General features: G+C 50.5%; 2 protein-coding genes across 5 annotated transcripts in view; one reads left to right on the forward strand and one right to left on the reverse strand.

Moving 5' to 3' along the window:
* The window catches only part of slc26a11 (solute carrier family 26 member 11), a 37421-nt gene extending 28811 nt beyond the window's left edge, over nt 1-8610 (reverse strand). Inside the window, exons 1-4 of one of the 3 annotated variants that reach the window (XM_038777015.1) lie at nt 8529-8610; nt 5160-5610; nt 2207-2399; nt 715-800 (exon numbers count right to left, since the gene is read on the reverse strand). In XM_038777015.1, coding sequence (XP_038632943.1) covers nt 715-800; nt 2207-2399; nt 5160-5345 — 465 coding nt within the window. In that variant the 5' untranslated portion in view covers nt 5346-5610; nt 8529-8610. Of the gene's footprint in view, nt 1-714; nt 801-2206; nt 2400-5159; nt 5611-7812; nt 8393-8420; nt 8473-8528 lie in introns of those variants that run through there. The other 2 variants (XM_038777016.1, XM_038777017.1) reach the window with 2 other exon arrangements.
* A 38-nt stretch (nt 8611-8648) lies between these two features.
* Nucleotides 8649-13996, forward strand: part of sgsh (N-sulfoglucosamine sulfohydrolase (sulfamidase)) — a 33389-nt gene continuing 28041 nt past the window's right edge. Inside the window, exons 1-4 of one of the 2 annotated variants that reach the window (XM_038777018.1) lie at nt 8649-8910; nt 9694-9854; nt 11418-11523; nt 12139-12289. In XM_038777018.1, the coding sequence (XP_038632946.1) occupies nt 8823-8910; nt 9694-9854; nt 11418-11523; nt 12139-12289 (506 nt within the window). In that variant the 5' untranslated portion in view covers nt 8649-8822. Of the gene's footprint in view, nt 8911-9693; nt 9898-11417; nt 11524-12138; nt 12290-13996 lie in introns of those variants that run through there. The other variant, XM_038777019.1, reaches the window with a different exon arrangement.

Consider the following 13996-nt stretch of genomic DNA (forward strand, 5'->3'; position numbering starts at 1 on the left):
TAGAAATGTGTTTTTCTATTCCAATAATCATTTGGTAGTACTGAACTCTGCAGACGTTTCTCATCTTGCACCCATCAGGATAACTTACAAAAACACCAATTGTAAAAAGGGAGCAACAATTTGTGCTGCACGAGAAGAGTGTGCTGATTGGTCAGCAAGTGGACTCTGATTGGTAGAGACGTTGCCACGGAGACTGAATCAGAAAATGGCTGTTGCCTATTTTGCTTAGTTGAAAAGGTGCAATGAGTGTATATGTTCTGTCTGCAAAGCGCAGGGCCCTGTGCACGTGACTTCTAGCATGTGTAAATGAGCCACACTGCGTGCCCGACTGAATCTGTTCCCTTTACAGTTGGTATTTTTGTGAATTGCCCTGGTGAGTGCAAGTTGAAAAGCTTTGACGACATGTGCCTTTTTCAGACACTTTCTACTCTATTCGGATGCTGTTATTTTGTTTGACGGGAGCTACTGAGAGAATGCTCCCTCCCTCCTGCCATTCGAGAATAATATTGATAACGGGGCAAGTTCTCAAATCGGTAGACCCTCCCAAACTCCTGCCTCTCAAAACATTTCCCAGATAGGGTCCAGAGAGCAGGACAAATCAACACCAAACGAGAGACAGGGGCTGTTTCATACGGAATATTAACCTTGCTTTGCTTAGAAACACAAGTCAACATCGAACAAAACCCACGGCCTCTTCATCGACTCGATGCTCACCTTCACTTGTCCAAAGCCAATGGTTAGAGCAGCAGAGGAAGTGAATCCCTTTATTACAGGATAGGAAATAAAATCAACCAGGAAACCTAGGGAGAAATGGGAATGGAATTATTTAACCATCTTAACCAGCAGCCTGATCTGGAGAGAGAACACACTGTCTCACCTCCGGAGTTTACAAACAGGAGCGAGCATTCAGGGAACAAGCGAAGATTAACGCACTCACTCGAGCCGAGCGATTAGGACAGACGCAAAGGCGAAGAGTCAATGGGTGGACACCAGGCGGTTTGTAAGCATTTTTTGATTTTTCCGATTCAGGGGCAATTTAGGCAATCCACCCACCTTTGGGTTGTGGGGGTGAGACCCACACAGACACGGGAGAATCCTCACGGACAGTGTCCCATAGCCGGGATCGAACCCGGATCCTCGGCGCCGTGAGGCAGCAGTGCTAACAAGTTGTCCATTACACCAGTATGATCAGGGGCAAGGCGAAATACAATGTAAACACTTGCATTTATAAAGCGCCTTTCACACCATTAGAATTCCCCACTGTGCTTCACAGTCAGAGGCAAGTGTAGCCGTTGTTGTATGAAGGAAACATGGAGGCGAGTCACCACACCACAGGGGCTGGTTTAGCTCACTGAGCTAAATCGCTGGCTTTTAAAGCAGACCAAGCAGGCCAGCAGCACGGTTCGATTCCCGTACCAGCCTCCCCGGACAGGCGCCGGAATGTGGCGACTAGGGGCTTTTCACAGTAACTTCATTGAAGCCTACTCGTGACAATAAGCGATTTTCATTTTTTTTTTTCCACACAGCAAGATCCCACAAATAACAATGTGGCGATAACCAGGTAATCTGTTCTGATCAATGTCAACTCTGACACCAGGAAGAACTCTCCTGCTCTTTTGCAAATGGTACCACGGGTACGTTCATGTCCACTTGAAGGCAGACAGTGCCATGGCTGAACGCCTCCTCTGACAATGCAGCACTCCCTCAGTGTTGCACTGCAAGTGTTGACCCAGACCTTGTTTCTGGAGTGGGACCCGAACCCACAGCCTGCTGGACTCAGCCGAGTGAGACAGAACTGTGACCCAATGCTTGGGGTAGGGTGGGTCACAGCCTGCTGGACTCAGGCGAGTGAGACAGAGCTGTGACCCAATGCTTGGGGCAGGGTGGGTCACAGCCTGCTGGACTCAGCCGAGTGAGACAGAGCTGTGACCCAATGCTTGGGGCAGGGTGGGTCACAGCCTGCTGGACTCAGCCGAGTGAGACAGAGCTGTGACCCAATGCTTGGGGCAGGGTGGGTCACAGCCTGCTGGACTCAGCCGAGTGAGACAGAGCTGTGACCCAATGCTTGGGGCAGGGTGGGTCACAGCCTGCGATGTCGTTGCTCTGTCAGTCACCACCTCCCATCCCCAAGGAGAGATCATGGGGCAGCAATGGATTGAATTCAGTGCAGAGAGAGAGAGAGAGAGAGAGAGAGAGAGGGTCTTACCGAGATGCAGGATTCCCATTGCCAGTTGGATGCAGCCACAGAGGAAAGCCAGCAACACAGCGTACACCGGGTCATGATAGGCATATGAAGCAACGAGGAGGGACATGATCGCTGTGGGACCCAGAGTGATGTCTTTGGAGGTACCAAGGAAGCAGTACACAAAACAGCCCATGAATGATGAATAAAGCCCATACTGCACAGAGAGAGAGAGAGATTTTATTCACAGAAAACATCCTTCCCTTCAGGCTGGCAATACAGGATAGAGGTCAGGACAGTCGCAGGAGCATCGGGAGGCCATTCAGCCCATCAGGCCTGTCCCAATTTGCCACATCTGTTCTGCAGCTTAACTCCATCCTTACCATTACCACAAAACAAAGCATAGTCTGAACTTTAATACAGCTGAATAAAAGTCTACTTACTCTCCTCCCCCTGCAATCCCAGCTCCTGTATAACTGAACACAGCCTCGAGAGTCACCCTCCCACCCCAACCCCTACTCCTCCAGGTGCACCAGGCCTCTGTTGGACAGTGTTTTGTTGGTCCAGACTTTGCTCACAAGGCAGCCAACGAGCAATCTCCGAGGGGTCTGCCCGAGAAAGGCAAAAGCGGAAACTTATAGAGACCACACGTACTTGTGTAAAAGTTGACTCATGACTTTCAGCTTTAGGAAAAAAACGATTTTCAATGACCCAGTATAAAACCAAGAGGGATTTTCCGGGAAAAGTTTCAGAACCAAAGTTTAATCCTGGAAATGTAACCGAGATGATCAAATTGTAAACGTATAAATAATGAATCAAAGTAAACAAATAAATGTCAGGTAATGGATATGAAATGTGATTGCGACTGTCTTTTGTGATTTCACTTCGGCCCAATCAAGAACATTGGTCAACCTCGAAATCATTGTCCGTACAAAATTCAACCCGATTTTTGATTATGTCCTAGAAAGACTAGGCTCAAAAAGAAAAAAACCTTTTACACAAGTGGATACAGTATTTATGGGATGCCACGGTCAGGGGACAGTTGTAAATATCAGGTCAGTGACCTTGATTTATGCATATTTCCACCCAGGCCCCTCTGCCAGGGCTCCTTCAGAATTGTACGTACTGTATCTGCATTTTTCTTGCCAAAGTGAGTCACTTCACACGTCTCTGCATTAAAATATCACAGAGAAATACAGCAGTTTCTGCTTTGCAGGCGTTCACACGTCCCACACAAGTTTATTCTATTCAAATTATCTTTTGCCCCTGTCCCCATGTTCCCTTCTCCCTCAACAATGTGATTTGTTCCAAGATTCCACGTGGCATCGGCACGCTAAGAAATTCCTCCCACATTCTTTATTTGATCTGTCAGCGCGCATCTTTTTTTCCCAAATTTAGAGTGCCCAATTCTATTTTTTTTTCCCAATTAAGGGGCAATTTAGCGTGGCCAATCCACCTACCCTGCACATCTTTGGGTTGTGGGGGTGTGAGACCCATGCAAACACGGGGAGAATGTGCAAACTCCACACGGACAGTGACCCGGGGCCAGGATTGAACCCGGGTCCTCAGCGCCGTGAGGCAGCAATGCTAACCACTGTGCCACCGTGCCGCCCCGTCAGCGTGCATCCTGCGTGTTTATTACCTCGCTTTGTTCCAGAACACCCTCACCCGTCCAACAGTGTGTTTAGGTCCAAGTGTAAAATGAAATGAAATGAAATGAAAATCGCTTATTGTCACGAGTAGGCTTCAAATGAAGTTACTGTGAAAAGCCCCTAGTCGCCACATTCCGGCGCCTGTTCGGGGAGGCTGGTACGGGAATCGAACCGTGCTGCTGGCCTGCTTTCAAAGCCAGTGATTTAGCCCAGTGAGCTAAACCAGCCCCTTGGAGGGTGCCCCTGAATACCTCTTCAATCAGAATGACTAATCTGCCCGATGTGTACAAACAGAATTGTCATTGGTTTCACGGTGTAGCTCACGGTGCAGCTCACGGTGCAGCTCACGGTGCAGCTCACGGTGCAGCTCACGGTGCAGCTCACGGTGCAGCTCACGGTGCAGCTCACGGTGCAGCTCACGGTGCAGCTCACGGTGCAGCTCACGGTGCAGCTCACGGTGCAGCTCACGGTGCAGCTCACGGTGCAGCTCACGGTGCAGCTCACGGTGCAGCTCACGGTGCAGCTCAGAAACACTGGCTGGTGAGGCCATTCAAAGAGAAAACAGCAGCAAATGTCCAAATTATTAAACTTGTTTAATCTGAAATCAACACTGAACTATCAAAGGTAGACTTTCTACAGTAACTTTTGACAACCTCAGGACATCTCAAACCAGTTCTACGTAGTCACTGCTGTAATGTAGGAAATTTGGCAGCTATTTTGCACACAGCAAGATCCCACAATGTGATACTGACCAACAATCTAAGACACTGGGGATTTCTTTAAAATAGTGCCTTTTGGGGCAGCACGGTGGCACAGTGGTTAGCAGTGTTGCCGACGGCGAGGAGGACCCGGGTTCGAATCCCGGCCCTGGGTCACTGTCCGTGTGGAGTTTGCACATTCTCCCCGTGTCTCCGTGTGTTTCACCCCCACAACCCAAAAGATGTGCATGGATTGGCCACGCTAAATTGCCCCCTAATTCGAAAAAAATAATTGGGTACTCTAAATTTATATTTTTTTTTTAAAAAAGTGCCTTGGGATCTTTTGTACCCATCCCCCCGCCCCCACCACCCCCTCATCATCCCATCCAGACAGTGGCTCCAACAGCGCAATGCCCCCTCGGTACTGCACTGTGCAGTCCAGGCGCGAGGTTTGAATGTATGAGTGTGCGGCCAAGTTCCCCCAGAGCTCCAAAATGTGGCTGTTTCTTTCTCCACAGATGCTGAAGCATTTCTCGTTTTAAAAAAAAACATTGAAACCCCACCCCAAAAACCTTTTCCCCTCCCTCAAGAGCCGGCCTGGATTAATCCCATACGAGAGGTGCCTACCTGAACAGGGAGCCCAGCTATTTCAGCGTAGGCTAGAGCCTGGGGAACCACCGTCAGTCCCACCGTCACGCCCGCCAGTAGATCCATTCGCAACCATTGAAAAGTATACTGAGGCAGCCAGGCTAGAATCGGTAACCTCCTCTTCAAGGTGCGATAGGAGCAACATTTCCTCACTACGGACGCCATGCCACGATGAAGCCCTCTCCCAGTTTCAGATAGAGAGGGCTCGTTCCTCTGCTGGAGCCTCGGTTGTGCCGGTTATCCCGAAGCTCTTTCCCCAACTGACAGGACTCTGGATGGATCGGACTCTTCAGGGTGACACAGTCCACTTGCTCGTAGCCCAACCTTCACGGATAGTTACAGATGGTCTCCCGACTCCTCCCAGGACATCGGAATGTTAAGCCAGAGCTTTGACAATCACAAATTACTTGGAAAGATGCAGATTCGGAGGCTTTAAGGCAAGTTCAGAACATTAGAAAGACTCTTAATAGGTTAAGATAAGTATAAAATTCTCAGACTTAGGTCAGAGTAAATGGTGAGAAGCTGTTTCTCCTGTCTGGAGTCTCTGGAAAGTGTGTGTGGGTGTGTGTGGGTGTGTGTGGGTGTGTGTGTGTGTGTGTCATCACAGTTTCAGGTGATACTTGACCTCCTCACACCCTCACTTCCTGGAGGGACCCATTCCATCTGCCACTTTCTCCACCTCCCTTCCATCTGATCCGATGATGCTACCGTCTGACAGGACTTCCTTTATCCCGAGCCAAGTTCCCCCCTCCCCTGCCCAGAGGCCGACAGGGTCCTCAATCCGGTCTAACCTATTGACCATATCTCGGCCCTCACCCCTTCCCCACCCTCCCAGAAACATGACAGGGTCCCTCGTCCTCACCTTTCACTCCACCAGCCTCCGTATTGAAAGGCTCAACCTCCGCCAATTCCAGCATGTCATCACACCCAACTCCCCATCCCACCTTCCCACACAGCCGCAGACAGGGCAACACCTGCCTCTTTACCGTTCAAGGCCCCAGGCGCTCTTTTCAGGTTGAGCAGCATTTCACTTGCACCTCCCTCAACCTGGTTTATTGGATTCAAAGTTGGTCTATTGTATTTGCTGCACCCAATGCGGTCTCCTCTACACCAGGGAGGCTAAGCACAGACTGCTTTGTGGAACACCTTCGCTCCGTCCACAAACATGACCACCCCCCCCCCCCCCCCCCCAAACCTTCCTGTCACTCGTCATCTTAATGCAGCATCTTGCTCTCAGGCCCACATATCTATCCTTGGCCTGTTTGCAATGCTCCAGGGAAGCAACACGGAGTTCAGCAACTTCAATGTGGAACATAGAACATAGAACAGTACAGCACAGAACAGGCCCTTCGGCCCTCAATGTTGTGCCGAGCCATGATCACCCCACTTAAACCCACGTAACCCGCATACCCGTAACCCAACAATCCCCCCATTAACCTTACACTACGGGCAATTTAGCATGGCCAATCCACCTAACCCGCACATCTTTGGACTGTGGGAGGAAACCGGAGCACCCGGAGGAAACCCACGCACACACGGGGAGGACGTGCAGACTCCACACAGACAGTGACCCAGCCGGGAATCAAACCTGGGACCCTGGAGCTGTGAAGCATTGATGCTAACCACCATGCTACCGTGAGGCCCCAGTAGAGTCCCAGTGGAGTAGAGTCATGGTCTGATTTATATTTTCATTTCCTGAGCCCCCTCCACAAGGCCAGTCTGCATTCATTCCCCTGATTTGCCTTCAGAGTGCTGACCCTTGTCCAGCTATTAACACACCCTGCTCTTGCACCACACCTGCCTTTCGTCTTTAACACTATCCTTACTGCTTGCTGTCCTTGGCCCTCCAAAGTTCAAAACATTCCTCCCTCTCTTCAGCTCGGTAGGATAGTCGTGAGGACTCGAAACATTAACTCTGTCCCCCTCCGCAGAGGCTGCCACACCTACTGAGTTGATCCAGCATTTTCTGCCTTTGCTCAGTCTCGGGATAGGAGGGCAGCAAATTAGGACATAGACAGGGGCAGCACGGTGGCACAGTGGGTTAGCCCTGCTGCCTCACTGCGCCGAGGTCCCAGGTTCGATCCTGGCTCTGGGTCACTGTCCGTGTGGAGTTTGCACATTCTCCCCACGTTTGCATGGATTTCACCCCCAAAGATGTGCAGGGTAGGTGGATTGGCCACGCTAAATCTTCTCTTAATTGGAAAAAATGAATTGGGTACTCTAAATTTTTTTTTACAAATGTAGGAGGGAGATAAATCAGCACTTTGAGAATCAGAAACTGTTGGAAGTCGCTGCCAAACACACAATTTGGTGCCCGAGTATATTCAACACAGACTGCACGCAGATAAAATTACTGCGGATGCTGGAATCTGAAACAGAAAATACTGAGATAATCTCAGTAGGTCTGACAGCCTCTGGAGGGGGAAGAGTTAATGTTTGGGATCTGTGGCTGTCATTGGGTGAGCGGGTAAAATTAATATTTTCCTTCTCTCAGCCCTCCTCCACACCATGGTCTTCTCTAATGATGACAATGCATTTAAAACAAAGGAACAGGCCACTCGGCCCAACTGCTCCATATTGGTCCATTCAAACCTCCTCTCCCCACTTTTCATTTCACCCCCATCAGATTCACCTTCGATTCCTTTTGACAGAGTCATCCAGACGCAACAAGTTAGCTCCGTTCTCTCTCTCCACAGAAATCAATCAGTCAGGGGGAGTGGACAGGGGATGGGCTGAATGGTCTCCTGCGTTCTCCCTAAAGTTGAGCCAGGTCGCTGCAAAACATCAGCACCAAGGGGACGGAAGTTGGGAGACACACACACACACACACTCCTCCAGACAGGATACAGACTCAGTGTTATGGGGAAGATGTAGCAATTCGAGGTTTCTGAATAGATCCGACCAGTGACCACAAATTAACTGATTAGACACACAAGGAGGGAAATGCAAGAGATAGGATTTCAGATAGCAGAAACAGACAGATTTCAGATAACAGAGACAGACAGATCACAAACCCACATCAGACTTCGCAGCCTCGTCAATATCAACACGGGTTTATAATACACCCCCCCAAAAACAAATCACCAGGCCTGGTCAATACAACAGACAGGAAGACATTGAAAAACAAAACAAAGGCAATCGCAAAAATAAGCTGCACATTTTTTAAAAAGTGAAATGGGATATCTTTCATTGCAGGCAAAGAATTCCAAAGCAAACTTGAACAAGCTTTTGATCAATTACCCGGCTCTGAGCTCAGCACAAAGCGGCTGTTTAAAATCACTGCCCCCCCCCCCCCCCCCCAATAATTCAACATAAAAATTTGCTTTTATAAAAAAAAATCCCACTCACTGCCCCCCAGCATCGATCCACGGAGTCAGGGTGAAGCACTGGGGGAGTATGTGGAGATTTGTCACATGACTGTCCCTCGCTCTCATGTGACACAAGAAAATGTATCTTTCACTTCCGGGAAATTGCAGGATTTCCAGGGGAGGGGATCGCTTTAATTAAGTTGATTGGATTTGGGCTTTATTGAGTTTGTGGTTGAGTCACGGTCGGTTAGAGAGGAGAATCAGGGATTGTACAGCCAGTGGAGTAGAGGCAATCCCCCGTCCCCCTGATTGAAGTTATACTGTGTCTGAGGGAATGTTGCCAATCTGCATTCTGTTACTGACAGCAGTGGCTAATTCCTGCGGGGCGAAACAGCAGAGGCGGAACCTGCTCCTCATCATTGGTGAGTGGACCATTCCTATTTTCCTCCTTCCACCCCCCTCCCCATGGTCTTCTCCAATGATTACAATGCCTTTACAGCATAGTAACAGGCCATTCGGCCCAACTGCTCCATGTTGGTCCATTCCAACCTACTCACACCTCACCCTATCAGATTCACCTTCGATACCCTTGTCCCTCGTGTTGATCTGTCTTCCCCACAAGCACATCTGGCCCTGGAATTGCCAACGTGCCGGTCCTGCTCCTGGGCTCCAGCACCAGAATCCAGGCTAACTTTGCAGAGTCCTGATGTGGAGATGCCAGCGTTGGACTGGGGTGGGCAGAGTAAGAAGCCTTACTAACACCAGGTTAAAGTCCAACAGCTTTGTTTCGAATCACTAGCTTTTGGAGCGCTGCTCCTCAGAGGAAGGAGCTGCGCTCCGAAGGCTAGTGATTCGAAACAAACCTGTTGGACTTTAACCTGGTGTTGTAAGATTTCTGGAGTCCAACAGAAGAGTTAGGAGCAGAGTAGGCAATTCAGACCCTTTGAGCCTCCTCCGCCATTCAATCAGATCACGGCTGATCATGTGCTGGTTTCAAATCCACCTACCTATCTGTTCCCCATATCCCTTTAACCCATGGGGGTGCTGTGCTACCAAGGGTGGTATGGGGGAGGGGGCAGGGGTAGTGGAGGGGGGCAGTGCTGCCAGGGGGGGTTGTTCAATGTGATTGGCGAGCGTAGTTTAGATTGTACTCACTGACAATGATTTGCTTTTCAATAATCTCTCCATTGTGTGTGCTGTGACAGCTGATGACGCTGGCTTTGAGACTGAGGTGTATAACAACACTGCCATCAGGACCCCGAACCTCAACCAATTGGCAAAACGCAGCGTCATCTTCCGAAATGCCTTCTCGTCCGTCAGCAGCTGCTCGCCCAGTCGTTCTGCCATTTTAACAGGCCTGCCACAGGTACGGACACTGACCCTCCGCCATTTTAACTGGCCTGTCACAGGTACGGACACTGACCCTCCGCCATTTTAACTGGCCTGTCGCAGGTACGGACACTGACCCTCCGCCATTTAAAAAAATTTAGAGTACCCAATTATTTTTTCCCAGTTAAGGGGCAATCTAGCGTGGCCAATCCATCTAACCTGCACATCTTTGGGTTGTGGGGGTGAGACCCACGCAGACACGGGGAGAACGAGCAAACTCCATTTTGTGAGGGGCACGAAGAATCCAGCCCGAGTTTTCAGGATACAAAGAAAAAAACATTTATTTACAATAACATATATACAGCAGCAACAACTTCCCTTGCTGCTCACTCCTCTCTCTCTGCTGGTTCCAAACTGGCCAGCTCTATTTATGCAGGGAGTCTGCTAATGATTTCTCTGCCCCCCTCATTGGGGAAGCTCATACTCCCACAGGATTGTGGGATTGTCATTAGTCTCCAGCCAATGGTAAGCAGGCAGGTTGTAACACTCCACACGGACAGTGACCCGGGGCTGGGATTGAACCCGGGTCCTCGGCGCCGTGTGGCAGCAGTGCTAACCACTGCGTCACCGTACCGCCCCACCCTCCACCATTTTAACTGGCCTCCCAGTGGTATGTTCGCTGACTAAATGTTAACCTCCGGCTCCAGTCACTGCTGTGTTTAGCGGATCACCACAGCCCTGAAAGTTGGGTCAAAGCTTTTGCTGGTTGTCTACAAGGAGGGCGTCCAGTTCCCGTCGCTCACTTAACGAATGCTTTAAGCAGGTTCTAGCAGTATTTACGTCACCCGCACCGGGGACATACATCTGAGACTTGGAGCCCTCCGTTCACAAACAGCCCGGGTCCAGTGGGCCCTTTTTCTGAGTGAGGCAGTTGGGGTTTTGGGGATGTGAAGTAAAGCTGGCTCGATGGAGTTGAGGTGACGATCGAGCAAGGTTGATGCAAGAGGCTGGCTGGGCAGCTCTGAGGGGCTGAATGGCCTCCACCTTGATGGCAGTTTTGTGCTCGGTGAGATGTTGTGATTGATGTTGTGACCCCGGGGAGGAAAGAATCAGCCTTGTGTCCTCTTCCCCCCCCCCCCCCCCCCAGAGGACGCAGGCCACCCTGTGTAGAGACCCCCTCCGTGGCCACATTTATTTATAATATTGATTTTTGAAGCCTCCATTTCAAGGTGCGCTCGCCCGCCCCTTCCTACCCTACCTCTGCTCACTCCCCTTCTGGGAAAAACTGTGCCAGTGTGCAGTAGTCGGGCTCCGTCAAGGACCCAAGAAGAAATGCTGGAAAATCTCAGCAGGTCTGGCAGCATCTGCAGGGAGAGAAAAGAGCTAACGTTTCAAGTCCAGGTGACTCTTTGTCAAAGCTAACATCAAGGACCTGGAAATAGCGCTTGCCCGGGTTTAGAAACAAAGCAATAAGATTGGGGACCGAGTGGAGCTCAGTACCTGACAAGACAGTCTGTGCGGGTTACATGTAGCGTTAACTGAAATGGAGAGAGGTTTTGAGGATGCGAGGGTGATTGATTGGCTGGGTTTGTGATTGCAGCATCAGAATGGGATGTATGGACTGCATCAGGCTGTTCACCATTTCAATTCCTTCGACACTGTCAGAAGTTTGCCATTTCTGCTCAGACAGTCACAGATCAGGACAGGTAAGGGTTTGGACATTGGCACAGAGACTCCATTTCTAAAATGCTTTCAACTTTCACTCTGTTTAAAATGTTACCTGAATCCCACTTCTTTCACAGCGAATAACATACTCCCACGCCGCGTCTTGCCCTGCCTGTGACACGTTACTGCACCATGTGTTACCCTGCGTGTGACATGCTACTGCACCATGTTACCTTGCACGCGACACACTCCTGCCCCGTGTGTTAGCCTGCGTGACATGCTCCTGCCTGCGTGTGGCATACCCCTGCCCTTGCCCCATGTGTTGCCCTGTATGTAGAATGCCCCTGCCCGCTGTTTGCCTGGCGTGTGGCACGTCCGTTTCCCGTGTATTATTAGGTATTTATCCCCGATTCTTGTGGAGATGTGACATTGCTTAAGACATCATTGAAAGTTGCCCCTCTGTTAATTCGTTGAACTGTAAATTCCCTTTGCTGCAAATATTAATCTGTCTTCACAAATACTCTTTTATGTTTTCGGTCTCAATTATAATTTGTAGTTTTATTTATTTTTCTATATGTACGGCCTGGCCCCGAATGACCATTGTTCCTCTCGTTTCTCCTCATTTATTTTGATCATTCAGTTGTACTCTTTTTCAGGAATAATCGGGAAGAAGCACATTGGCCCTGAATCGGTCTATCCCTTCGATTATTCAGAGACGGAAGAAAACCATTCTATCCTGCAGGTGGGGAGGAATATCACAAAAATCAAACTGCTCGTCCGGGAGTTCCTGCACAGCACCGGAGACAGGTATAACCTCCCAACACCGGAGACAGGTATAACCCCAACACCGGAGACAGGTATAACCTCCCAACACCGGAGACAGGTATAACCTCCCAACACCGGAGACAGGTATAACCTCCCAACACCGGAGACAGGTATAACCTCCCAACACCGGAGACAGGTATAACCTCCCAACACCGGAGACAGGTATAACCCCAACACCGGAGACAGGTATAACCCGGGCAGCTCCCAACACCGGAGACAGGTATAACCCGGGCACCTCCCAACACTGGAGACAGGTATAACCTCCCAACACCGGAGACAGGTATAACCTCCCAACACCGGAGACAGGTATAACCCCAACACCGGAGACAGGTATAACCCGGGCAGCTCCCAACACCGGAGACAGGTATAACCCGGGCACCTCCCAACACTGGAGACAGGTATAACCTCCCAACACCGGAGACAGGTATAACCTCCCAACACCGAGACAGGTATAACCTCCCAACACCGGAGACAGGTATAACCCCAACACCGGAGACAGGTATAACCCCAACACCGGGGACAGGTATAACCTCCCAACACCGGGGACAGGTATAACCTCCCAACACCGGAGACAGGTATAACCCCAACACCGGAGACAGGTATAACCCCAACACCGGAGACAGGTATAACCTCCCAACACCGGAGACAGGTATAACCTCCCAACACCGGAGACAGGTATAACCTCCCAACACCGGAGACAGGTATAACCTCCCAACACCGGAGAAAGGTATAACCTCCCAACACCGGAGACAGGTATAACCTCCCAACACCGGAGACAGGTATAACCCCAACACCGGAGACAGGTATAACCTCCCAACACCGGAGACAGGTATAACCTCCCAACACCGGAGACAGGTATAACCCCAACACCAGGAGACAGGTATAACCCCAACACCGGAGACAGGTATAACCTCCCATCACCGGAGACAGGTATAACCACCCAACACCGGAGACAGGTATAACCTCCCAACACCGGAGACAGGTGTAACCTCCCAGCACCGGAGACAGGTGTAACCTCCCAACACCGGAGACAGGTATAACCTCCCAACACCGGAGACAGGTATAACCCGGGCAGCTCCCAACACCGGGGACAGGTATAACCTCCGAGCACCGGAGACAGGTGTAACCTCCCAGCACCGGAGACAGGTATAACCCGGGCAGCTCCCAACACCGGGGACAGGTATAACCTCCCAACACCGGGGACAGGTATAACCTCCCAACACCGGAGACAGGTATAACCTCCCAACACCGGAGACAGGTATAACCTCCCAGCACCGGAGACACGTATAACCTCCCAACACCGGAGACAGGTATAACCTCCCAGCACCGGAGACAGGTATAACCTCCCAACACCGGAGACAGGTATAACCTCCCAACACCAGAGACAGGTATAACCTCCCAATACCGGAGACAGGTATAACCTCCCAACACCGGAGACAGGTATAACCCGGGCAGCTCCCAACACCGGGGACAGGTATAACCTCCCAACACCGGGGACAGGTATAACCTCCCAACACCGGAGACAGGTATAACCTCCCATCACCGGAGACAGGTATAACCACCCAACACCGGAGACAGGTATAACCTCCCAACACCGGAGACAGGTATAACCTCCCAACACCGGAGACAGGTATAACCTCCCAACACCGGAGACAGGTATAACCCGGGCAGCTCCCAACACCGGGGACA

Source organism: Scyliorhinus canicula, chromosome 18 (genome assembly GCF_902713615.1).
Source record: "Scyliorhinus canicula chromosome 18, sScyCan1.1, whole genome shotgun sequence".
In the NCBI taxonomy this organism is placed as follows: domain Eukaryota; kingdom Metazoa; phylum Chordata; class Chondrichthyes; order Carcharhiniformes; family Scyliorhinidae; genus Scyliorhinus; species Scyliorhinus canicula.